Below are 27,808 nucleotides of genomic sequence, written 5' to 3'. Positions count from 1 at the left end.
AAATAGGTTTTAGCTGAACTTTCAGACTGCACTTTTGAATCAAATACCTAAAGATATCCAATAATAGCTGCTCTTAGATACACCTTTTCAACATTAAGGAATAAGCTGTCTATGTTTTCCAATATGTGTGCTGTGCCTAGACTTATTCCAGTCCCCCACCCTAATAGGTCACTATCAATTTACCAAGCAACTAAAACAAAACTTCAAACACAAATAAATTTGGATAGATTTATTTCTTGACAAAGAATTATTACAGAACTATAATTTGAAACCACTAATAAAACATACTTATATAATTCATTTTGATATATTAGAGCATTTTTACAGTCTAATATATGTTTCAGTTTTTAATTATATGGTTAGTTTTTTTCTATTTTATAATTTTTTTCTTAATTCAATAACTGTTTATTTAATTATACTATATAAATATTCAATATATAAATCATACTATGCTAAAAATGCTACAGAGGTAGCCAGAAAAACCACCTTAATTTTTCTTCTACTAAAATACTTGCAATCTAGTAGATTTTCTGTGACCACAGCCCAAGAATACATGTTTATTCATGAAAATAAAAGCTAAGTCTGGGGCCTTAGGTGTGACTAAATGATAGCTTTTTTAAGTATGTGATTTTTATATCTTCATGATTATTGGGAAAAAATGATCAAAAGTTTGATTATTTAGGGGGCAGTTATATTGCAGGTGTATTTTTTTTTTTTTTTTTTGCCAGTTTCTATCACTGAAGTAATGCCTGTATCTCACTGATTTTGGAAGCTACTCAAAATGGAAGAAGAACAGGTTTTGAAGTCAGGCTTGTCCTGTGTCTTCCTGGTACTGGGGCCTGAAGGGGTGGGGAGGCAGTGCATAGGCCTTGGACAAGTCACTTGACCTCATTAAACCTTAGATTCTTCACCTGAGAGAAAGGGGGGTAACGGCGAGTACCTTCTCTTTTGCACAGTTGTAAGATATTAGAGAAATTAGACATAATGCACTTAAAATAGCTTTCATGGTTGGTCCTCAAGAAATTCCTAGCAGCAAAGCAGGAGCCTGTGACCTGTGACATGAATATGTTTGAAAATATTTTATTTGACCTTCACAGTGTCTTTAGTATACACACACACACACTAACACGTGAGATGGATCCAGAAAGGCAGGCAGAGTATAGGCTCCTTGTCCAGGTTTCACTGACTCTATCACTGTCTCCTATTCCACACTTGGCCCTTCATACATTTACCCTGCCTGCCTGGCTCTGAAAGCACTGGTGCTTGCAATCTCCCTTCAAAGGTGAATGATGGTAGATATTCCTTTCTCATGAAACTCTTCTAAAGTACAACTACATAGAAATTACAGACCTGATAAGAATAGTTATATTTTAAAAGAATTCATGGGAAGGTAGAATACTTTACCCATTAGTAGAAGGGATTACCAATAAAAGAACATCTGGCCCTAGCTGGTTTCACTTAGTGGTTAGAGTGTCAGCCTGCTGAGTCTCAGCTTCAATTCTGCTCAAGGGCATGTACCTGGGTTGCAGGCTCTATACTAGGCCCTGGTCAGGGTACGTGCAGGAGGCAACCAATGGATGTGTCACTCTCACTTCAATGTTTCTTTCTCTCTCTCTCCTTCTCTCTCTCTCTCCCTCTCTCTCTGAAAAGCAATGGAAAAAATATCTTCCAGGAAAAAAAAGAACACCTGGAACCAGGTAGTAGAAATTTTTTGTCACCTACATCCAAAGACTATTAGAATCAAGAAATTATTTTTATATTGGCAATAATAAAGGGGAGCTGGAGATATTCGACTCTACCTGTGACACTGGATTAAATAAGCATAAATAAAATAGATGAGTATTAAATGTAAGAAAAAATAGCTAAATCTCTAGGACTAAGAGAATAAAGAAATACAGAACGAGCAAAAACACAAGAAATCGCCTTGGTGGTTTACTAGCCACAAATCTCAGGATTCCTCAACAGTGATATAGAAGAGAGGTTAAATTCGTTTACTTTATAAATCCTCTGAGTTTGGGGTGTGATGAGGAGGAGTTCAGATAAGAGGCATCTCTGTAGACTGTTAATTCGTATAAAAGTTTACGACTGAATCAAAGGCGGTGAGAAAATGAGAGAGATACCAAGGACAGCTCCAAGGTTTTTTTGGTCTGAGCAACAATACTGGGGCTGCCATTGATTGAGATGTGCAACACTCGAGTAAGTCTGGCTTCCTGGGGGAATATCAGGAAAACAACATTGACCAATCTAATTTGTGATACCCATTGGAAATTTAGACACAGGCTTCTGGAAATCAGGAGAGAGGATAAGCTGGAGATATAAATTGGGAGTCATAAGTCAGTGGGTGGTTTTGGAGCCATGAGACTGCGTGAACTAGGGAGTAAAGGTAGATTGAGAAAGGAAGGCACTGCAAGAGGCGCACTCCAAGGCTGGGGACGAAGTTGCGCTCGTAAAGGAGGCTGAAGTGGGAGTCGCAAGCTGGAGGAAAATCGGGAGAGTGAGTGTGCTATTAGCCAAGTGAAAAAGTGCTCCAGGGAGTGAGAACCGGGTCCAGTGCTTCAAAGAACAAGAAGGGGTCCTTAGATTCAGCAACATGGAGGCCAATGGCCACTTGGATAAGAACAGTTTTGACGGGACAGTGAAGAAAAGGTATGATAAAATGGGCGCAAGGGAAAATGGGAAGAAAAGAACTGGTTACAGAGAGTAGGATAAACTACAATAACTAATTATATATAGAAGATATTAAAAGCCTAAAAACATATGATGTAAATGAATAAGTAAAAATGGAAACAGGAAGTCACAAAATAAAATTTCCATAAATATTTCGATAATTTTCTTTTTAATTGAATAGAGTGAGAAAGTGAAAATTCTAAACTTTTCATCTTAGCTGGTAAGATAATTTGGCAATGTTACAAATAAATGATCTCATTGCATCTTTTGTAGTAACTTTCCAGAACTCTCTTTTTAAAATAGATATCATGATATAAGTCTAGCAAGAACTGAATATATAGAAAAAGGAAGATTTCCACATTCAAACATACATTCACATTCACTGACACAAAATCAAAATGAGAGGGGAAATTTTTAAATAATGTCTTTGAGTAGTCCCATATCTAAGAGCATAGCAATTCATTACACATACTCACATCTAGGGTTATTTAAAATGAACAGCTCAAAACATGTAAAAAAAAATCTTTAACAACTTTAAAAACTTTCTATTACATCTGAGACTTGATGTCAAAATTTCTTTCCGTGCATAGTTAAAGGAATGATGAAGTAAACAGTATTTGCCTTAGTGAACAGCTTCCATAGCTAACATAACACATCCCAAATTCTGGTCTTTTGAGATGTGGAGAGTATTGGCACTAGGGGAAATTACTGAAAAAGCATCTCAGGGATAGCATTCGGGAAGTAAAGGCTGAGAGTGTTATTAATCACTTACCTCCCGGATGTCCCTTTGATACTTCGTGTTCATTTCTTCTGTTTTAATGAGATCCTTTCTTGCTGTCTCTGCTTCTTGTTCCACCTCTCCCACTCGGGAAGAAAGCGCTGATAAGCGCTCTTTCATTTGGGCCATTTCGTAGTTTTGCTTTTCAAGCAGTTCTTGTAGTTCAACTATTTGACTAGTTTCATCAGTTGAGTCTATAGAACCATTGGATAAACGCTGCAGGAAGAGAGAAAGACACAGCACTTAGGGTTTTCTCATCTTTCATTTGAAATTCACAAACTTAAAGAAATGAAACTGATATGACTTTCACACTGAGAAATAAGAACTCTAGGAGAGTTAATTTAAGAGGAAAAGAAGTTTCTGAGAAAAACTCTTAACTGACAAGAGAAATAAAAGTAGACCAGTAATTTTTAAACAGGTTAACAATGACATTTGAACTGAAATTTATTATATATTTATTATACGTAGCTTAACACAAAACACTGGCATATCCTAAACATTTAATCAGTGGGAGCTATTATGTTATCAATTATATATAAAATTTATTATAAATAATATTACATTTATGTAACACAGTATATTATTATTAAATAATAAGGGCATAGAAACTCTGCAATATTTTCTATTTTTATTCAAGCTCCTGTATGCATCTGCAGTTTTATTTTCAATGACACTCAGATAAAGAACTGCTGCACCATTTTAAAGAAGGCTGCTCCCGCTGTGAATGTGACCTAGCTGGAACAGAGCTACAGCCTAGAAAAGTCTGGATTTCTGTATTGCTATCAACATAGGAGTCATGAGTGCCCACAACCCACAGGAAGGAGGCTGAAGGGAATTAAGTTCCCTGAAACTGACGTTTCCCCCTTCTGAAGGGGCCGCCTAGCAGTCAGGGTGACCCATGTCCTCGAAAGCGAGCCCTACAGCCTCGCTGCCTTGAAGAAGTTTTGTGGCAAAGATGGTGCAGCAACTGGAGAGAAATATGTGCTAAGAGAAAAAGAGCACAACCAAGTTAAAATAACAAAACGAGAAAGAGAAAAGGACAATCAATTCTGTTATAATGCTTGTTTGGAAAACATGAATTTGTTCCAAAACAATAGCTATATCGAGAAACAATTTGACATACATAAATTTTGTGTTCTCTTATGCGCTGTTTCATTTCGGAGAATCACTGACTAAATACAGAAAACTGCACCTTCCTGAACCAAGCCAAGTGGGAACATACAAAGTGCACACATGCACATTCCTCAAGCATCTACTACTGAGCCCAATTCACAGTGTGCTTAGAGACTAACCATCCACATCTCTTATAAGTTTCTGTCTGATTTCAGATACGCCTCCTTCCACCATCTCACATTAACTCACAGCTATAACCTTTCTGACACCCATTCCATAGGCAAATGTCAGGTCTTTTTCAAGGTAAAGAGTTCTACTTATTATAGCATTTATGTCATTCTTGACCATGTGACATATGTAAAACTGTGCTACCATTTTTAATAGTTTCATATCTCTTTTTATGTCATCTTTAAAGTTTTCAGAGTGTGCTGCAAACCCCTTTTCCTGCCCTGTGTTTTTTTTTTTAATTTTCTTTATCTTTATTGTTGAAAATATTACAGATGTCCCCTGTTTACTCTCATTGACCCCTCCACCCCACATCCATCTCACCCCCAGGCCTTCCACAGACCCATGTCTGTGTCCATGGGTTATGCTTATAAACATATAAGTTCTTTGATTAATCTCTCCCCACCCACTCCCTCCTCCCCACCTTCCCTCTGAGATCCCTCAGTCTGTTCCACGTTTCTTTGTCTCTGGATCCATTTTGTTCATCAGTTTATTTTGTTTATTATACTCCACATATAAGTGAGATCATGTGGTACTTGTCTTTCTCTGACTGGCTTATTTCACTTAGAGGCCTGTGTTTTTTTATTGTACAATTTTGTATAGCTCATGATTTTTAGGAATGAGTAAAGGGTACACAGGATGGCTCTATATTATTTCTTTCAACCATGTGTGAATCTACATTATCTTAAAATAAAAAGCTTAATTAAAAAAAAAAGTTATGACCCTGGCCAGTGGCTCAGTTGGTAGAGTGTCATCTTGATATATCAAGGTTGTGGGTTCACTCCCTGGTCAGGGCACATATAAGAATCAACCAATGAATGCATAAATAAGTGGAACAACAAATCTATAAATCTTTTTGATCGCTCTCTCTCTCTCTCTCTCCCTCCCTCTTCCTCTCTCTATCAAAGCAATTAAAAACATTTTTTAAAATGTAGAGTAACTGACTGCAGGAGAAAGGGGCAGAGCAGAAAGCATCATAAAAGCAATGAGAAGATGGGCAGAAAATGATTGAGTCAGATAGGCTATATCTAAAGATGTCAGACAGATCTACAGACCTAGTACTTTGAAGGTATTGCTGAACTTTTGTATTGCGGGCACTGAACCTCTAAATATCTAGTAAAATGATAACAGATACTACAGCTACATAGGGATGTTGGAAGGACGCTGCAGTAGGCTGACAGGATTTTCCTTCTCTCCTTCCTGCTGAGATTGTCGCTAGCTGAGGGATCACAGCTGAGAATGCCCCCAGGAACTGCTGTCAGGGGAAGGGAACCGCCTTTCCAAAGTTATGGCCCTGCCCTGGGGGCACGTAATACTACATACAATGTAGCACTGTATTATTGTGAAGCTAATGAAAAACAAACTTTTTAGACAGCTTTTATGGACACAAAACTCAAAAACAATGATAGTGACCTTTATGCAGGTCACAATCCAACTGTACATTGAACTAAGAGCCAGTTTCTAATCATTAGGGAGCAATTGAGAACTGGTTCAGGGAAGAAAGAGAGAGCCAATTTCCAGTCAGTTGTGTCCAAATTTGGGATAACTAAGGTATACTATTAAGGGTTCCTGTCATAATAGCAGATATCTTCTAACTCTGGACACTACTTACAAGCAACCAGGCGAGCTGAAACTTTACTAGAACTCCTACCTCCTCACCTCCTCACATTGAGAACTTTCTGCCGTCAACTAAAAAAAAAGGAATTTTTAGAAACTAAAAAAATTACTAGAAAACAAATTTTTACTTTGAAAAATGTTTTACATAATTGAAAATTTTCATTTAGGGTTTTAGTGCCCTAAAAAACTGGAGAAACTGAGGCACAGGTGATCACTTGGAGCTGATCTGAATTAAAATTCAGAACTTTCAATTCCCAATTTAGTTCATCTACCCTTTACCATATTGGCTGTAATCAGAACATATAAATCAACATGATAGTCATACATGCTGTGTGGTATAGACAAGTACCAAGAATATAGTGTGTATGTGTGTGTGCGTTTGTGTGAATTACATATATAAGTATACACATACATATATGCATATTCAACAAGTATTTTTTTAGTGCAACTGAATGAGGTTAATTTTCTAATTAGAAAAATGATTTTTCTAATTCTGTGCAGCTGAAGTCCATTAAAATCTTGTTTAAAAATGGCATATTTTTAATGGGTTCAAGGTAAGAAAAATTTTAACCAAACATAAACAGCAATCAGGCAACTAAAATAAAACACCTTTAAAATGTTAACCTCCTTAATTCCTTTAAGGAAAAGATGTGTACTGCATAGTTTTTACACTACTTTGGAATTTGGGACTAATTCATGGGAAAATTTTCAAACTCAATTTTTTTTCTTAACTGTTTATGAATCTTTTATATTTAAAAAATGTGTACTATGTCATCTGTTCAAATCACCTTAAATACATTTTATAGTGAGCTTAATATGTTTTCATTATTTCAGGGTAGGAAGAACACATAAAAACTGATTTTTATCTTAGAATAGGAATATATAACTTTACTCTTATTATTATTTTAATCTTTACCTGAGGATATGTTCCAACTGACGAGAGAGAGAGAGAGAAACATCAATGTATGAGAGAAGCATGGACTGGTTGCTTCCCTTAGTGCCCCAACTGGGCATCAAACATGCAACCTAAGTATGTGCCCTGACCAGGAATTGAACCCACAACTTTTCGGTGCGTAGGACAATGCTCCAACCAACTGAACTGCACTGGCCAGGGCAGGAATATGTAACTTTTGTTCCAGATCATTGGTATGTAGAATTAACTTTAAAATAAATTGTGACACTTTAACCTAAATGGCAAATGACTTAATTAGAGGAAAACTCAGTGCTTATTTAAAATAGCTTTATTGAGATATAATTTATAAAGCATAAAATTTGTTCATTTAAAGTATAAATGTCAGTGGTGTTTAGTATACTTAGAGAGTTGTGCAACTATCAGAGCAACAATTTGAGAACATTTTCATCACTTCTATAGAAACATCATATCCATTAGCAGCCACTTAAAGCTGACCCCACCCCTGCTCCACTAATCTACTTTCTATCACAATAGATTTGTCTATTTGGTACCTTTCACATAAATGGAATCACAGAATAGTCTTTTGTGACTAACTTTATTCACTGAACATAATGTTTTTGAGATTCATCCATGTCGTAGCATGTGCACAATATTTATTTTATTGCAGAAGAATTGAATTGCATCATATGGATATACTACATGTTATTTATATATTAATCGGGTCATGGCTGTTTAGATTGCTTCCATCTTTTGGCTACTATGAATTATGCTGCTGTAAACATTTGTGTGTAAGTCTTTGTGTGGACATATGTTTTCAGTTCTCTTGGATAGATTTCTAGGAGTAGAATTGTTGGACTATATGGTATTTCTAAATTTAACATTTTGAAGATCTGTTTCCCAAAGTGGTTGCACCATTGTACATTCTCACCAGCAGTGATGAGAGTTCTGATTTCTTACATTCTCATCAAAACTTGTTATTATCTGTCTTTTTATTACAGCCGCTCTAGTGGGTATAAAGTGGTATTTCTTATGGGATTTTTTTTTTTTTTTTGGCAAAGGTAGTTCAAATTTATTTATATATTTGTTTTAAAGAGTATAAAAATTTACTTCACTTCCTTAGGTCTGTATGCTGGATTAAGAAATTTGGGATTAAAATATAAAAAGATATCCAAGCTTTCCCAAACCTGATCTGAGAATTAACTGCTTAGAGAGACAAGCATACAGCCCCCATAGCTCTCACTAACCTGAAAGCATCAAATGACTCCTTCATTTTTTATCTTAATAAAATTGCTGTAATTATACTGCCATTAGAGAGAAAACCAATTAGAAAAATACTACAGCATTTCATTGGCAGTAGAGATTAAATATGAGTTCAGTAATCAGCTCCTGCAAACACTCATAAGCAATGACAGGAAAAAAACCTGTCATCCTGGCTGCCCAGCTGTGTGGGTGGACAGTTGAAGTCAAGGTAAAGCAGTGAGGACAAACAAAATCACATTTAAAAAATTATTTTTGACAGTATTACAGATGTTCTCCAACTTCCCTCCTCCCAGCCCTTGCTCCACCACAAGCCTTCACCACTCTCTTGTCTGTGTCCATGGGTTACGCACATATGTGTATAAATTCCTTGGTTAATCTCTCCGTCTGCCCCACCCTCCCCCTGAGATATGCCGTCTATTCCATGCCTCCGTGCTTCTGGACCTATTTTGTTCATCAGTTTACTATTAAAAAAGCATGTCCTAAGGTTTTGTTAAGGTGAGTTGGCAAAGACAGATGTGAGTATACACTTTCCATATGTCCCAGCTGTTACCACTATTCATATTCCACTAACCTCCTAAGTGCTCTTGGCCAGCTGGTTGGCCTTTGCCTTGGAGTCCTCCAGAAAAGCATTACTTACCCTCCTGTGCTCAGCCTGCTGGGTTTTGGTTTTCTCCTTCCTGTTGTTCTTGCTTAAATTTCAGTAATTCACTCTTCTGATGTCATTCCTCCTTCATCTTTTGCAATTTTCAAGCTGCTTCTTCCTTTAGGGAATCCTGATAAGCATGGCTCCGGGCCCAGCTTGAAGACGGTGGGTCACAGAGAGCAGTTTGACAGGTGCTTCCATTGGGCAACTCTGTCTCCATTCTGCCCCAGACCATGGCAGTGTTGCACTCCTGATGCTCTGAACAATTCTCTTCTGAGGTTGTCTTTGTCTTTTTTTATTCCTCTAGTTTTTTGCTCTTCTCTCTCTACATTCCCTTCAGTTTTGGGATTTTAGTTTCTTCGGCTTCCTTCTTGATTCCACAGCTTCTTCTCTTTTAAGCTCTTGCTGGTCTTTAGTTTGCATCTGTTGGAGTCGTTTCTGCCTGACTTTAGCCCCTGACTGGCTTCCACCTAGCTGCCTTGGCACCACGATAACTGGCTTCGCTCTACCTTGCTCCATCGCTTCTCCAGGCTCTCCAGCTCTTTCTCAGCAATCTTTTGTATCTGATTTCTTTGGTTTTCATTTGGTTCTATCGAGGTGTACATGCCTGTGAGTCTCTGGTCCTGGTGCTCTGTGCTTTTCCAGGAGGGGCTCTCAGAGATCACCTCCAAATCCATCCTGGGGCCATGCAGCTGGCCCAGCTTCTCCTGCTGCCCAGAAGGATCCAAGGCCAAGAGGGAGGCTGAGGGGGTACAGAGCCTGGAGCCAAGCACCGGTACTGCTGTTGTACATGGTTCAGAGCCCTTGGACCTGGGTTGCTACCTCTGTGAGAGGGATGGGGGCTCCCCCTCTGGTTTTGACTTGCATATCCTAATTACTTAGGATGTTGAACATCTTTTCATGTGCTTATTGGCCATTTATAGATCTCCCTTGAGAAAATGTCTATTTAAATATTTTACTCAGCTCTGCTGGGTGTGGCTCAGCGGTTGAGCATCGACCTAGGATCCAGGAGATCGGGGTTCAATTCCCGGTCAGGGCACAGGCCCAGGTTGCGGGCTCGATCCCCAGTCGGGGGCGTGCAGGAGGCAGCCGATCAATGGCTCTCTCATCATTGATGTTTCTATCTCTCTCTCCCCCTCCTTTCCTCTCTCTGAAATCAATAAAGATATGTTTTAAAAAATAAAATAAAATAATAAATATTTTACTCATTTATTAATTGGATTATTAATCCTTTATTATTGAATTATAAGAATTTCTTATATATATTTTGGATACAAGTCTCCTTTATCAGATATATGACTTGCAAACAGTTCTTCCCAGTCTGTGGATAATCTTTTCACTTTTTTTATGGTGCTGTTTGAAATGCAAGTGTTTTTAATTTTGACTTGGTAGTTATGCAATCAGTTTTTATTGATGGAATAGATATTTCGATTACTTCTCATTAAATTTGAATTTACCTCCAAATCCCCCAAAAGACTGTATCTTTCATTAGAATAATGACAAGTAATAATACAAGCTAACATTTATTGAGTACTTGGTGATCCAAGAACAAATAGGTGGTAAATTTTTGGCTTTCAGCATGCATGGGTTCATACATTACTCCATTTTGTTAATATTTGTTAAGTTCTGACTATGTTTCAGGCACTGTTCTAGTACATAAACTCTTTTATCTTTATAACAACTAACACAGGTGCTCAATAATGAATCAAAAATATATGTATTTAAATTTTTAACATCTGAGTATTGCATTTAAAATTAGAAATCTAGACATATACTTCTACAATTAAAAAAAATACATTGAAAGTCTTTATACCTTGTGTTAGAAAATAATTTCTTGATAACACCAAAATCACAGAAGGATATTGAAGCACAGAGTGTATTTTGCTTAATGTCATACTCTAAAAATATTAAGGTTAAGGTCTGAACCCAGGCATTCTTATCCCAGTGTCACATTACTCAGAGTCTGTTCTTTCTTTCTTTCTTCCTCCCTCTCTCATTTTCTCCCCTTTTGTTCAATCTCTTCTGTTCCTTCATTGTTTCATTCATCCATTCTTTCAATCACCAAAGCTTTACTATCTGTTTAGCCTCTACCATATGTCAGACACTAGGTTGGATGCTTAGAATATGAAATTTCCCCCCTGAACGTAACATAATGTGGGGGGGAAAATAAATCAAATCAAGCAACCAAACAATTAACAAAATAGATGAGGTTGAGAAAGCATTTAAGCACTGGGTAGTCCAAAGGTTTCAATGCTATGACTTTTGGGCATTTTGGTTCACCCACACTGTGTTTGTGAATCTCCATATTGCTTTCCAGCTCTCAAAAATCAGACCTGGCCTCAGATTTCAAATCTTGTCCTACAAATAACTACATTTTGTCTTTGATTTGAGATTCTCCAGTACAAAATTAACAGATGTTAATTTTAATTTCACACTGACTTAAATCTGTTTCATCATATATGAGCCATCTGTTTACAATCCTGGCAAATCTAAAGCCTAGAAGAAAGAAGAAATTATATTTGTACTCTATATCAGTTATTCTCAGCCAGGACCACACATGAGAATCCTTGGCAGAGTTGTGTAATACTGTAGAATAGATCCTACTCTAGACCATATCCACAGCTGAGGTACATACACTTGATTTTACTCCCTAATTAATTGTAATGCTTAGTTGGGGTTAAGAACTAGAGACCTATATTATCCAGGTAGTTTTCTAATTACTGTAACTAATTTAGTCATCAAACCTGAAAAACTGTCTGGCATAAAATGGGAAAGAGTTTAGAGTAATAAACAATAAAATGATTGATGACATGGATGTAATAAAATAATAATAAACCTCAAAATTAGTATTCTTTATTTTAGTATTAACTAATTATTTTTTTAATATTTAATATTTCAAATAGACTTTATTTTATCTCTTATTTCTGAAAAGTGAGAAAAAATAAACTTTTTAATAGAGTTGACCATGTCTTGGCCACCATGAGTAGTGTTGCAATGAACATAGGAGTGCACATATCTTTGTGAATAAATGTTTTCAAATGTTTCTGGTAGATACCAGGGGAGGAGTTGCTAGGTCATATGGTAACTCTATTTTTATTTTTTGTGGAAACTCTATACTATTTTCCACAGTGGCTGTACCAGTCTACATTCCCACCAGCAGTGAATGAGGGTTCCTTTTTCTCCACATCCTCTGCAACACTTGATATTACTTGTCTTGTTGATAATGGCCATTTTAACAGGTGTGAGGTAGGATCTTGTAGTTTGATTTGCATTTTCCTAACAGCTAATTAGTTGAGCATCTTTTCATATATCTGTTGGACATTTGTACCCCTATGTTCATTGCAGTATTATTCACGTGGCCAAGACATGGAAACAACGGAAGTGTTTTTTGATAGATTATTGGATAAAGAAGATGTGGTACATATATGCAATGGAATACTACTCAGCCGTAAGAAAATTTGAAATACTGCCATTGTGACAACATGGATGGACCTTGAAAATATTATGCTAAGCAAAATAAGTCAGACAGAAAAAGGTAAAAATGATATGATTTCACTCATAGGTGGGATACAAAACTGACAAGAAAAACAAACAAAAACTCATAAGCCTTGGCTAGGTAGTTCAGTTGGTTAAGACTGTCATCCCAATATGCCAAGGTTGCTTGTTCGACCTCCAGTCAGAGCATATGCAAAAGCAACTGATGAATGCATTAATAAGTGGAACAACAAACTGATGTTTCTCTCTCTCTCTCTTTCTCCCATCTTCTCTCTCTCTCCAATGGATAAAACAAACAAACAAACAAACAAGCAAAAACAACTCATAGACACAGACACCAGTATGGTGGTTGGGGGTGTAGTAAAGAGTGAAGGGTGTCAAATATATGTTCACAGAAGACGATTTGACTTTGGATGGTGGACACACAATATAATATACAGATCATGTATTGTAGAAATGTACACTTGAAACCTCTATAATCTTATTAACCAAGGTCACCCCAATAAATTTAATTTTTAAAAAAACTAGAAAAAAAGAAAAAAGAAAAACAAAACAAAATAATGATATTGGCCTGCTTGGAAAATTTCTAGACCAGTTGATTTCTTGCAGTTACTTTCCATTAATAACTTTATTATTTAACATTGAGTTTTGCAATGTCATTATAACACAATAAATTCTCAATAATATTATTTAATGAAAATATTCAGCTGATAGACCTTTACTTGTCAGTTATTTAGTTTAATGTGGTAAATAGTGTTTTGTTAATAAGTATAAAATAGTTATTATTTTCACAGAAATTATAAGCCATTTGGAATTTCCACCAAACTTAAGAACAAGAACATTTTCATCAGATAAATAGCTATTATTTTGAATTTCTGATATTCACATAATGTTGAGATTAAAATTCATTTACTATATCTTATACATGTGGCTTGATAGAAATATATTCCATTTTATAGTATCTTAACTCTAAGACAAAGAATTTTGATTCAATGTTAATGTTAATTTCGATTCATGATTAATGTTAATAATACTCAGAAATGTAAAAAATAAAAAATATTTCCTATATTACAACATGAAATAAATATATTGAATGATTAATGTGGGAAAACATTCATCTGTAGCATGTTTAAATGATTGATATAGTTAGAAGATATAAGGAGGTAAAGTATGTATAGTAAGGATTTTGTTCTTGTTTTTTATTTTTGTTTTCAGTTGCAAATCTTCAAGTGTTTCTTTGTTCAGCTATAGAATAAAGAAGTAACACTGGAGAGGATCTTCTTTCTTCCTGAAGGAATCACTAAGCAGTTCCTTTTGATATGTAAATATAAGATAAGTAGGCACCCCTGCCCCAGAGGAAGAGTATTTCATGGAACTTGACAAAATTTATCTTGCACCTTGTCTTGATATAAGAGAGGAGATGAGGAGGATAATTTGCTTAATTACCAGGAACACTCAGGAGAGAGAGAGGAAAAAAGACTGGTCTCCATTCAACTGTGAAGTTCAATGCTATTCTGAATCCTACAGACTAAGACATTTGACTGGATCAGAAAGTTCTCCAAGAGTTCAAAGTAGAACTTACCATGAGGAAAGTAGGACTATGAACTGTGTGCAATACCTGGCCTTTTGTGGTTGCAGCACGGGATGTGTTTGAGTCTGGAAGACTTTCTTGGATCAATCATCTTGATGAGTTTGGTAACCTAACTGAAACTAAGCCTCAGGCTGGCGTAAGGTGGAGAAGGGAAAATCCTCCCTGAATGGCCAATCCAATAAGGATGACACTACTGCTGTTGGAACTCGAAAACCAGGTCAGTGAGTGGTGTGGTATAGTTTTATTTAGCCTGCGTATCAGTAGGTTATTGCAATGGCACAGAAATGGTGTTTGATTTGGAGGAGTCCCTATTTTCAAAATGATACTTTGAATCTCAGACTCAAGAGAAGTAATCACAGTTTAAAAAATGGTTGCTCACCTTTCACTTTATCACATTTGCTAGCTCTTCTTTCACAAAATGGTTAAAAGAATGGGTCCCTTTCACTTGATTAAACTTTGGGGGTTTTGGGGATAATTCAGGCAGAGCAAGAATGGACCCAAATTTTGTCAAGTTCCATGAAATACTCTTCCTCTGGGGCAGGAGTGCCTACTTATCTTATATTTACATATCAAAAGGAACTGCTTAGTGATTCCTTCAGGAAGAAAGAAGATCCTCTCCAGTGTTACTTCTTTATTCTATAGCTGAACAAAGAAACCCTTGAAGATTTGCAACTGAAAACAAAAATAAAAACAGGTTTACTGTTAATGGGGTCACTTAGATCCTCTGATATCCAAGTCAAAAGTGGGCTCAATGTATCCCAATCAAATCATGACAATTCCAGTTGTAAAGAATCAGCAATAGACATTAGAATAATATATGTGAATCAAACACAACAAAGTTTTATTTTTCTATTTTTTAAATTTAACTTCTGTCAGGAAAAACATACCTATGGTTAAAATACAAAAATCAAAATTTTGTTCCCAATGATATTTTTTATCCTCAATGAAATCCACCACTTTAGAAAATGAACGTTTTTATTATTAATAATAACTCATAGAAAACTTGGGTTAGAAAGGAGATTCCAAATTTGATAAAAGGTTACTATGGCAATTGTCGCAGTTATTGTTAAACTTGAGTAGCATTATAATTAAAGTCTAGGTATTTAAAGCTTCTAAAAAGCTTTATAAATAGCTTCTTTAAAGCCTTGCGAAGTAGTGTGCCATTCTGACCCATGCTACTAAAACCGTATTAAAGTTTTGAATATTGTATTTAACACTGAAGTCTTAGATAATATATATGAAAAGTGTAAAAAAAAATTGGGAAGAAAGACAAGAATAAAACTCCTATTTACTTAACTACGTAGAAAAGCCTAAGAGCACAACAAGTTGTTGGAAGTAAGGTTAGCAGGTTGGCTGGATGCAATATTAGTATTGAAAAAGCAATTGCATCTTTACATGCCAGTGTTAATTATGAAAAAATATGCAATGTATGAAAAGGAGATAATGATCACAAAAGAAACAAAACTATAGCTGCCTAGAAAAAAATATGACAATCTGTAAGATCTCGGTGAGAAAAATTACACAATTTCATTGAAGAACATAAAAAAATACACAAACCAGTGGAGACACAGCCACGTTATGGATGGTAATATTGTAGAGAAGGCTATTCTTCCTAAATTAATTTACCGACTTAAGTAATTCCAATTAAAATCTCAATAAGGTTTTAAAATGGGATTTAAAGAGCTGACATTATAATTAAACTCTGAGAATCAGGATTTATAAAGTAACAATAATTAAAACAGTGTGGCACTGTATGTATGTATGCATTTATGAATATATGTATACATTTATTGAACACATACTAAGAGCTTATCATGTTCCAGGAGCTCTTCTAAACACCTGAGCTTCAGTGGGAATAAAACAAAGATCCCAACCCTCATGAGCTTATTTAGTCGGTGTGACAGATTTATAAATACATAAATGATACACCATGTTCGAATCTGTTATTTGAACACAGGCTTGATGGAGGAGAGGGAAGTAGCTCTGCAGAGATCTGGAAGAAAGACGTCCTAGACAGAGGAAAGAGCAGGTCAGAAGTCAACAGGAGCCAGTGTGGAGCTGGAGACGGTGTCAGAAGAAAAGCCAAATCCCGTAGAGCCCTGTTTAAATGGGAAACATTTGCAGAGTTCTGAGCAGACGATTGGCATGTTCAGGTTTATGCTTTAAAACATCGCTCTGATTCATGCTACGTTGAAAATGAACTATAGACGGCCCATGGGAGATGCAGAGGGCATGGGTAGGAGATGATTACAAAATCCAGATGAGAGACAATAATTGCTCAGACCAGAGTGATTAAGAGTTCATGAGAAGCGGTCAGATTCCAGATACAGTTTGAAGGTAGGACAACTAGAATTTCTGGAAAATTTGATGTGGGGTGTGAGAAATAGGGAAGACTTAAGGATGACTCCAAATTCTTTAGCTTGAGCAACTGGGAAGGCAAGGATTTTATTGTCTGAGATGAAAAAGATGTAGGGGACTGGGATTCAAGAGGTAAGTTTTTTATACTTTAAGTGTGTAGTTTCCCTTAGATATATGAGTGGAGATTTTCAATAGGTGGTTGGATATGTGTGTTTGGTTGTAGGGTCCCAACTGGAGGTAAAGATTTGTAAGTCATCATATGGATGATATTTAAAGCTATGAAACTGACTGAAATCCCTGAGGAAAGATATGCGCCCTGGACTGCGCCCTGGATCCCTTCATCATTAGGAAGTCAGGAAGGGGAGATAGGACTGAGACAGAGGCCCTGGTGAAGTGAGGCAGAAACAGAAGGGAGTGTGCTTTACTGTAATGCAAGTGGAAAAAACACGGCTCAGACATCGACCGCAACAGGGGCTGAAGATTGCCCGTGGTACTCAGCAATATACATGCAGTGATGATGGTGCCAGGAGTGGTTTCTGTGGAGCAGTGGGGCAAAGGCCTAACCTGAACAGGCTTATAAAATAGTGCAAAGAAAGTGACTGGAGACACTGAGTAGACGACCCTTTTGAAGAGTTTGCTGTCAAGGGGAATAGAACATAGAGTAGGGTCAAGAGGAAGTTGGAAGAATTTTGTATGTCACAGATAGAATAAAAAAAGAAAAAACTTGATGCCAAAGAAGAACGCGGTGAGAATTGCTGGAGAAGTGTACTTAACCAGGCGGCTGCTGAAGACATCAAGCCAGGTGTAACCGTTTGCTTTGTCTAAGGTTAATTTTTGAAAAATTTTAAGACTCATGTGTAGTCTAATCAGCTTTCATCCTCTTAGTCACATGGGCAGATTTAAGACTTTTCTTAAAGTAAATACTCTTATATTTTGAAATCCATGAAATCAGGTATTTTATATTCTGCTTTTTTTCACTCACATTCACTTTTAAGATTTGTATACTTGTCACACTATTTATCTCCGCCGCTGCTGTTCACAAGCTAGATGATTTTAAGCCAGTAGTAATCTTTGTTCTACAAACCTCATAGGGTTATTACAGGGATCAAATAAAACAACTTACATAAAAACACTTTGGAAAACTGTGAAGGACTTTCTACCAGTTCCTTATCTTGTTCTTATTTATGTCCAACCCCTTTGTTAAATGAGGTTTCCAGATGGGCTTGAAGAACGGTTTACTTATCTTTAAAATTCCAGAGCCAGCATTAAAGAATATTCTGCATAATACTTGTCCTGGCATGTGAAATTGCCCTTCAAATAAAGGGTATTTTTGGTCAAACATGTTTAAGAAACATTGTGTAAACTGTGTTCCCCCCTTGGGCCTTGACAATATTAAAAGATAAAAATTCTAATAAATACTAAAGTAAAAACACCAGTTCAAAATTGTATAGCAGAAGATTTCCTAATATTCTTGTCCTGGGCATTCTCTTTTTTGAGGAGCAAGTTCTGTAAAACACCAATTAAGGGAACTAGTGCTTTTTGAGAAATATTAAGATGGATAAACTCCACCAAAGTGAAAAATGAAATTAGATCAATTGTGGAATAATGGACAGATTTAGAAATTCTCCTGAATTGATTTGACAGGTCAGACAAAATAATACAGAAGGAAGGAAACATACATGTTCTTCTCTGTATCCCTGTAAGGGAACAGATTCCTTGGCATAAAATGACACCCAGGTTATGCCTATAGGATAAAGATAAATGAACGAACTTCCTGTTAAACTCAAGTGAATCAGTCTTTTAAAGTCTGAAGACAACCTGCATCAGCAAAGATGTGTTTATTTTGCTTCCCTCAAACCTGGGTTAATAATAAACAATATTGAGTCTATTCTTAAAGATAGAGGAGTCCATTCCACACTTCTCATCAAGTAGAGTCATTATAAAGCATAAAAACTCAGTCATTGCATTTAGACAGAGATTTGTTTTGAACTTAATGAGACCTCATACACCTTTAGATGATGTTTATTAATTATTTTTGTCATTGCATCTAGAAAATGGGTGGCTTTTAGTCACAGGCATCCTTTCCAGCTCAGCTCCTATAAAATTGATATAGAATAACTCCATGTACCCAGGGATGAACCATGGAACAGCTTAACCTTGTCTCTTCTGGGACCTTTTCTAGCCAAAGACTCCAGTCCAGAGAAGCTACTTGTATCTAGGGCTATGCTTGGCTCTTCTCTTTCTTGGGATGTGTACCAACCCCAACATGGCAAATTCATAAATTCTATCTTCCTGTTTGGTTTCACTGCTTAAAAATTCCATTGAAGAATAAGAGATAAGTACACACTTATTATGCTATTATGAGGAATTAGATGTTATTATGAGGGATCAATGCACAGAACAAAATATTGTTAGTGCTATTCAGATGTAAATAAATCCAAGTGATAACTATTTCTGATACAGAGAAATTGGGGCTTAGTCGATAATGCATAAAATAAGCTACAGTTGAGAAAGACTGAATTTTTGGAAGAGCAGTTATTGGTGGTAGTTGACATGCAGCGAGGAAGGCATATAAAAATAGATAAAATGTAGATAATACACTGGAGGCGTCCCTATGGGTGGTGACTTTATGCTAGAACTTATCAGAGGTTTTTAAAAGAATGGTGTCTCTGATAAATGATGGTTTGTAGTATTTTTAAACAGAAATGTGGTATATTTATAAGTCAAACACTTATATGTATAGTTAACATAATTATATGTAAAATATTTATTATATAAGCCCTTAAAAACCCTGGAGGCCAGCTACGGTCTGTTTGGTCAGAAAGTCTTGCCTTCCAGGTACCTAGCATATAGTAAGAAGAGGTGGTGGTGTCAATCACGGGTATATAATTCTTTTGGACCCATCAACTCCTCATCCCACAGAGAGAAGCACGCAGGTCTAAAGCAAGACTCCATACATTGTGGGCCCAGAGCGTGGGCCCCTCTTGCCCAGGTTTAAGAGCCATGTTCATAGTGGTCAAAATTTTTGAATGCCACTGACTTGGAGAATTGGTTCAGAGTAAAATTAACTGGGAGGTGGGAAAAAATAATTTTCTTAAAAAGCATACCTTTGTATGTAATAAAATAATCAACTCTAAGAAACATATGACTGTGTGTAATTATGAAAGAATAAACAACTGGAAACAATCAGATTGGGTTAGAATGAATTTTTTAAAATCAACAAAACACCTAGAGAGATCATCCTGGCCTGAATGAATATGAGAGCACAATGTTGTCTGGAAGTGAGAAGACCAGGGTCCTGGTCCTGCTTCGGCCAAATAAGTCATTTAATCTTCCAAAGTCTCAATTTTATTATTGATAAATTTAAGAAAAGGAAAACCTCTGCCTACATTGGAAGTCTGATATGTGAAAAAATTACAAATCCACATAAAACTGTAATGCAAATGATTATTTAGAAGTATTTAATCAGGGTGTTCCCATGTTTAAAACACTACTGTGTCTTCCCATTGCTCTGAGGATAAAATCGGGCTCCTTACCACAGCCTGCAAGAACTTAAAGGATCTGGCCCCTCTCACTGCTCTGTCCTGGCCCCTGCCGCTCGCTCCCCTGACCACTGGGCTTCAGTTCCCTTGTCACCTTTCCTTCCAGAGAATGAGCCAAAGAAGCCCTTTCTGTCCTTGGTGCACCTCGGTACCCGGTGTTTCCTTCGCTTCAGAAACTCTAAGTTTTTCCGTATGGTTGACGCCCTGTATTCTTTCAAGTCCCAGGTCAAACCCCAATGTGGTCCTAAAGAAAGTCTTTCCTTGACATGACTATTTAATGTCCTCTCCACCCGCCTTGCACCTACCCTTTGATCACCTTCATTCCTTTTTAAAAAACATTTTTTCTTTTTACCTTTTGACCCTCTTTACCTATTTATATGTATTTGTTTATTGCCTGCGCCTTCATCCATCTGGTTCATTACTCTGACCTGACCTAGAACAGGACCTATTTCCTAGCACCTTTAGTAAGACTGTCATGAAATATTTATTTAAAAAATGAATAAACATGAAAGGCCATATCAATAAATATTATAACCACACTTTTTAATGCTTGTAATCAATGTGCCAAGATTTTTGTCATTCAGTCAGTGTTTCTGTTCCTTACAGCAAAGCTGTAAGTTAGGCATGTGGACCTCCCTGTAACTGATGCTCAGGGAGTTGAAGAGGAAGGTCACACACTGCTAGTAATGGGCAGAAATGGAATTTGCATCCAGGTCCACTGATATCGACACAAATCACTATTCCACACTGTCTCTCTAACACCCACAATCAGAAATAATGTATCTCCTCTTTAGACTCTAGTATCATTTTGACTCCACTTTCTCATTTTTTGCAATATTAATTTGGGCATGTTTATTTCTCATTCTAGTTTCCTAGTGAATTTATTACAGGGACTAGGTCTTCTGAGTCTCCACCACTGTCTAGTATTCTACTTATCCACATCACTTAGGAAACATTTACAGCTGGAAAAATAATTGGAAATGCAGAATATGTGAGTCAGGAGCATTATTATCTCCTGTTTATTGAAAAAACTCACAGATTAACTGTCCTCTAGAAAGCAACAGAAAAAAGCTATTGAGTTCAGTTCTGAAATTTTAACAAGGTAAAATTTCATGTTCTGAAAATATTTGTTGTCCTAGGAATATTTATGTTCTTCTAGAATAACTGATTAAATTTATGGCATACAAAAACATTTAAACTTGTTTTCAGCTCAGTTTATATTTTCTTTTCAATTTTTGTCTTGAAAGTGTTAGTAATTACACAACTTTTCTATGTAAGGCCTATTTTAGAGTGTGCTTTTATGAGACTATTTTTATCAACTATTTTATCAGCAGAGTTCTCAAGCCACTGACATCAAACATCTCCTGTTGGCTAATAACTCACCCAGGCTATGTAATTTAAGTAACTTTACTGCCCTAAACAAAGGGTAATCCATATAACAAAGATTTACAAGTCACTTTCTGACAGTCCCATAGCACCAAACTACAGTTTGGTGTTTTCCCCAAAACAACCACTTTGTAATTTACACACTAATCCGATAGTCATCCGACACTGATAACTTTCATTACATAAACACTCCCCAAAATAATATGCTTTTTCTTTGTTTGAATATATCTTTGAAGCAGTTCTCAATAAACACTAACTGTTAGGATTTAAATTACAATCCTATGATACTTGTTATTTAATGGTATTGATATACTTTATTTTTTTATTATTTTTTAAAAATATATCTTTATTGATTTCAGAGAGAGAAAAGGAGAGGGAGCGAGAGAGACAGAAACATCAATGATGAGAGAGTCATTGATCCAGCCCGCAACCCGGGCATGTGCCCTGACCGGGAATCGAACCCCGATCGCCTGGATCCTAGGTCGACGCTCAACCGCTGAGCCACGCCCAGCTGGGCTTGATACACTTTAAATAATCATGTTATACGATATAATTCTGAAAAGAAAAGATGCTTTACAATGTTATCTGTGTGTAATTGAGGAGTGTTTACATAAGGATGATAAAGTAATAATTAGGATATTATTTCATGTTCTATTAAGAAATGTCAGCAGTTAGGAGATGGATAAGTTCTGGGGATCTAATGTAAAACATGGTGATTATAGTCAACAATAATGTATTGTGCACATGAAAATTGCTAAAAAAATAGACCTTAAATATCCTCATCTCCCTCCCCACACAAAAGATAACTATGTGAAATGATGAATGTGTTAACTAACCTTATTGTAGTAATCATTTTACAGTTTATCCAAATACCAAATCATCACATTGTACATTTTAAATTTATATAATATTATATATCAATTATATCACAGTAAAACTGGAAATATGTCAGGCAAAGAATTGTGATATAAATAAATCTTTTGGAGTAGTTTCATGAATCATCTTAGGTGTAATATAAACTGAGTTTACTTTTAAAATTTAAAATATATACATGACATATTTTAGGTTCACTTGGAGAATAGGGGTATATAATATATTAAACAATATTAGCATATCATTATTCCAAAGCATTTAGACGTCACTCTTCTTACAACTCTAGGAAATTGGGGGGGGAGGGGGGATGAATATCAAGAATTAAAATGTTTAAAAATCTTCAGTTACATCCTTAAGGAAGAGTATGTTTATTTATGGGTTCTGTAAATACCAAGTGTCCCCGGGCCGGGCGTGGCTCAGAGGTTGAGCATCGACCTAGGATCCAGGCGATCGGGGTTTGATTCCTGGTCAGGGCACAGGCCCGGGTTGCGGGCTTGATCCCCAGTCGGGGGCGTGCAGGAGGCAGCCGATCAATGACTCTCTCATCACTGATGTTTCTATCTCTCTCCCTCTCCCTTCCTCTCTCTGAAATCAATAAAGATATATTAAAAACAACAACAATTGGCACAGCATGGATGGACCTGGAGAACATTATGCTAAGTGAAATAAGCCAGGCAGACAAAGACAAGTGCCATGATTTCACTCCAATGTGGAGTTTAATGAACAAACTGGACTAACAAGCAAAATAGAGACAGACTCATAGATAGACAGCAGGCAGACAGCTCTGGTGGGGGTTGTTAAAGGGTGGAGGGGGGGGTGGAGGAATTGAGCAAAAAAGAAAAAGAAGAGAGATAACTCATGGACATGGACAAAGTGTGGTGATTGCAGTCGAGAGGGGGGTGCAAAAGGTCATAGAGGGGATAAATGGTAATGGAAAAAATAAAATAAAATACAGTAAATTTTTTAAAAAAGAACTCATGGACACAGACAACAGTGTGGTTATTGCTAGGGGGGATGGAGGTGGAAGAGGGTATAGGTGAGATACATGATGATGGAAAAAATAAAAAAATAAAAAATAATAATAAAATAAAATAAAATAAGAGAAACAAAAGAGTGAGTGAGATAGCAATGTCACAGAACTTCTCTTCTTCACTGGCTGAAATGCTTATACCAAAAACTGGAAGGCAAAGAAAATAAAGACAAGTGCTTTAGGTCACCAACTACTCAGAAGCTGCCATATATTTACCTCTATCTGTGGAGCCCAAAAGTCAGACATCAATTATAAATACACAGGTCCTCGTCCTAATTCTGTAACCAGTTTCTGGAAATTAATCTGACATGCATTCTTACATTCTATAATGCCTGGATATTTAGGATTTTTATCTTAAAGACACAATATTTGGGGGGAAAAATACTTGTATGAGTGCTTCTCCTCCTCAGAAGTAGAATTCTTTAACAACAAATAAGTTTTGGTTTGTTTTTTGCTTATTTGTTTGTAGTAGACAAGATCTAAAGGTTTTATGCCTTTGAAAGGCATATTTCTTTAATTATAGTCTAGATGAGCATAAATTCAGCATTATTGTATAAAACAATATTTTGTAGATTTCTGAGAAAGACTAGATGACTATAAAATCCATTTTCATACCCAAATGAATGTTATTCTATTATTCTCTGATAAAAGGTGTAGCACTGTATTACTGATGACATAATTACAATAAAACAGCAATAAAATAAAATGAAATAGATATAATATGAAATAAATGTAAAATAAATAAAATAAATATAGCATTCATAAAATAAAATGAAACAGTAATAGGAAATTACACATTAGTTTCCTAAACTGAGTTTCATGTGCAAATGCCTTATTCTAAAGAGCTTGGAGGTTTATTTACTTAATTAATGTCAGTTTATTTATCTGAAAGAAAGAGAAATAATATTTATTCATATTTGAAATACAGCTTATGAAATCTAGCTGTCAGATTATAGTTAATTTGTAATACTTAGTTTAAGATTTCTAGAAAACACATGGATAAAGTTAAAATAATGAAGCCTTAAATAAAGAGCCATTTGCTTCTCAGCCACCACAATTTATGGTGGTCTCAGAAATTAGTCTGGTTTACTTGGCTTCCTCTGCTTTTTTACCTGAATTTGGAAACAAAAGAAGCCCCTCCATTTATTTCAACTGGGTATGTGACCAAGTGCTCAATTTATTTTCTAGTAAAAATACTAGTACTATTCGTTTTGTGGCTTCTTAATCTCTACATTTTAAAATCTCTTGACATTTACTATGGCACCAATTTTTCTACCTGATTCATGTGATCTTGATGATTAGAGTTCAACCACCCAAAGATAAAACTTGTTAAAGACAAAAATCGAGGAGATTGTCTGAGCCTCACGCACAGGATGTGCCCATGACTGCGTAACCTTTATCTGATTCCAGACCTACCAGCAACTAATTTGCTTCCTTCTGTGCTGGATACAAGTGGTTCAGCACAGAAAAGGGCCAAAAGACTGCTGGTTTCCTCGGCCTGGCTCTAAGCACCACCCGAAAGGAGAATCATACCCTTCCAAAAAAGCAGTAAAAATCCCATGATTTTATCATTTTATGTAATTTATCATTAATAGGAGTACTGCCAAGGCCTTCCCAAACAAACAGAAAATACTAAGTCAAATAAGAAATTACCAAAAAGTTTTTATAGTGATAAATCACAGATTATTCAACAACTGTACATAATACCTTATAAATCAAAATTATTGTTCTTGTACTTTAAAAATCTCTTATATATAATAATTGATATATATAATTGATATGTTGTGGGGAGCCGTTGTGGCCCTAGGCACGGAGGAGCTGCCTGGGTGAGCTGCGGATGTGCTCCCCTGCTCCCAGGGAGATGTGGGTGAGCTGCTGTGGCCCCAGGCACAGAGGAGCTGCCTGGGTGAGCTGCTGTGGCCCCAGGCACAGAGGAGCTGCCTGGGTGAGCTGCTGTGGCCCCAGGCACAGTGCCTGGGTGAGCTGCGGATGTGCTCCCCTGCTCCCGGGGAGATGTGGGTGAGCTGCTGTGGCCCCAGGCACAGTGCCTAGGTGAGCTGTGGATGTGCTCCCCTGCTCCCGGGGAGATGTGGGTGAGCTGCTGTGGCCCCAGGCACAGAGGAGCTGCCTGGGTGAGCTGCAGAGGTGCTCTCCTGCTCCCTGACCCAGTCCTTGAGGCACCAAAGCAATACTAAATTCTAGAAAGGCTAATTAGGAAGCTGGCCCCGGCCTGAAGGGTTAAAGGATAGTTAAGCCACATACCAAGCCAAGGACTCAATCCTCCCCAAAAGTTCCCATTAGAAGCCAAGATAAAGATAGTTACCAAGGTCTGAGCTCCTGCAGGTGGCAGAGTGTTTACTCTGAAAGAGCATTCAAACGGCCTTGTAGGAATGTGGGGAGGGGTGCTACTCAGCAAAATCAACAGTGCCTGTATATATTGAGCTGGAAAAATAAACTCGGGCTGGCAGCTGGCAACAGGCATGAGCTGCAGCCCTCCCGATCCCATCTTTTTTGTGTCTGTCTTTTCTTCATCCTCACCCCTTCCTCAGGACCGTTCGACTCTGCCGGCGGGCTCTGGCAATATGTCTATGGATATATTTATTTGACTGTATATATGTTCAATTAGATATAAAAACGAATTATTTTTTAAGAGAATCAAGCTAACAGTAATGAGAAACTCAAATATGAACATGCATAAACATACACTTTAAAAAAAATCCTCACCCAAGGATATGTTTATTGATTTTTAGAGAGAGGGAGAGAAAGAGAGAGAGAGAAACATTGATGTGGGAGAGAAACATGAATCAGTTGCCTCCCTGCTGGGACTGAAGCCCCAGCCCAGGCAGATGCCCTGACCGGAAATCACACCACAACCTTTGTATTATATGCGATGATGCTCAGCCAACTGAGCCACACCTACCAGGTCATAGATGCACATAGTTTTAAGAGAATCAAGTTGAGACCAATAAATAAAAAGGAATCATCATGAACTTTTGACAAACAAATCAAATATAATAATGTTTATTACATGGAATTCATATTTCATAATTCTGTCAAATAATATAACAAGTAAACATTTCCAGGTAAGAGCTTGCCGTATGCGTCATACCTTTTCGTGAACTTTCTGGCCAGGTTCCATCCCTTCAAGGTGTTCTGATTCTGTGGATCCCTCACTTGACGCCATTTTTCTTTGTATATGAACATTTTGTTCACGCAAGGCAACAATCTACAAAATAAAAGCACAGGCTTTCAAATCTAAAGTAAAGCACAAAGTTAAAAAAAGCTGAATTTACTTGAATGTGGTTAACAACTAATGCACACAATCTGAAAATAAACATTAAATTTCACCCATTATTATTTCAAAAAATATTTTTAAAATTAGTTTAGCATTTTGAATATTTATAGAAATGTGAAATTTACTGTAAAATTTTTCTAGTTGGAAAATGTATCTATCAGGTTGGAAATATATCTAAATCTATAGCATAATCCATGTGTTGTTAAATCAGAAATTACCTTCAAAGTTAATTTTGAAATGTGATAAAATTTGCACTGGTCTATAATTTTAAAGTTTAAAAGAAACATAAATAAAAAGATTGAAGGCTGAAGGCTAAGTATTAGCACAACCATTTGCCTTAAGAAATAGTGTATCTGCAATTTAAAACCTAACACATAAGCTGGACTTAAATAATTGTGGCACTGTCATGAGTACTTAGAATTAAATCAGTCTCATTGTTGTTATTTTAATGAGCACTGTCTTAGCACTGTCTTAGCACTGTCTTAGTCCAAATACAATAGTTAATTTACAAAAAATTTCTCTGAATGCAATTAGTTCCTGCAAATATTCAGCTCAATTTTACAGATATACTTTCAACCAAGCAAGATTCTCAGATAGTTGTAGTTTAGCTGATCTTGGTAATATACAAAATAAAAAATAACATTCTAGCATTTTAATGGTGTTTTAAAATATACAGTTGACCTTTGAACAATATGGATTTTAACTGCATGGATCTACTTACATGCAGATTTTTTTCAGCAAATACTGTAAATATATTTTCTCTTATGATTTTCTGAATAACATTTTCTTCTCTCTAGTTTACTTTAGTGTAAGAATACAGTATATAATACATATAACATACAAAATATGTGTTTATCAACTGTGCATGTTATCAATAAGGCTTCTGATCAACACTAGGCTATTACTAGTTAACTTTTTGGGGAGTCAAAAGTTATACGCAGATTTGTTTTTACTGCACAGGTGTCAACACCCCTAACCCCTGAGTTGTTCAAGGGTCATTTGCATTATCAACTCAATATTGA

General features: G+C 36.4%; 1 protein-coding gene across 7 annotated transcripts in view; it reads right to left on the bottom strand.

Moving 5' to 3' along the window:
* Positions 1-27,808, bottom strand: part of PPFIA2 (PTPRF interacting protein alpha 2) — a 421,038-nt gene that overhangs the window by 98,946 nt on the left and 294,284 nt on the right. For all 7 annotated transcript variants that reach the window (XM_081127256.1, XM_081127250.1, XM_081127251.1 and 4 more), the window contains 2 exons: positions 26,601-26,717; positions 3,440-3,661 (listed from right to left, as the gene is read on the bottom strand). In XM_081127256.1, the coding sequence (XP_080983382.1) occupies positions 3,440-3,661; positions 26,601-26,717 (339 nt within the window). The remainder of the gene's footprint in view (positions 1-3,439; positions 3,662-26,600; positions 26,718-27,808) is intronic.

The sequence above is a fragment of the Miniopterus schreibersii genome, assembly GCF_964146895.1.
Source record: "Miniopterus schreibersii genome assembly, chromosome: 2".
NCBI lineage: Eukaryota > Metazoa > Chordata > Mammalia > Chiroptera > Miniopteridae > Miniopterus > Miniopterus schreibersii.
Note: the sequence above shows the minus strand (reverse complement) of the source record. Positions and strands in the feature narration are given on the sequence as shown.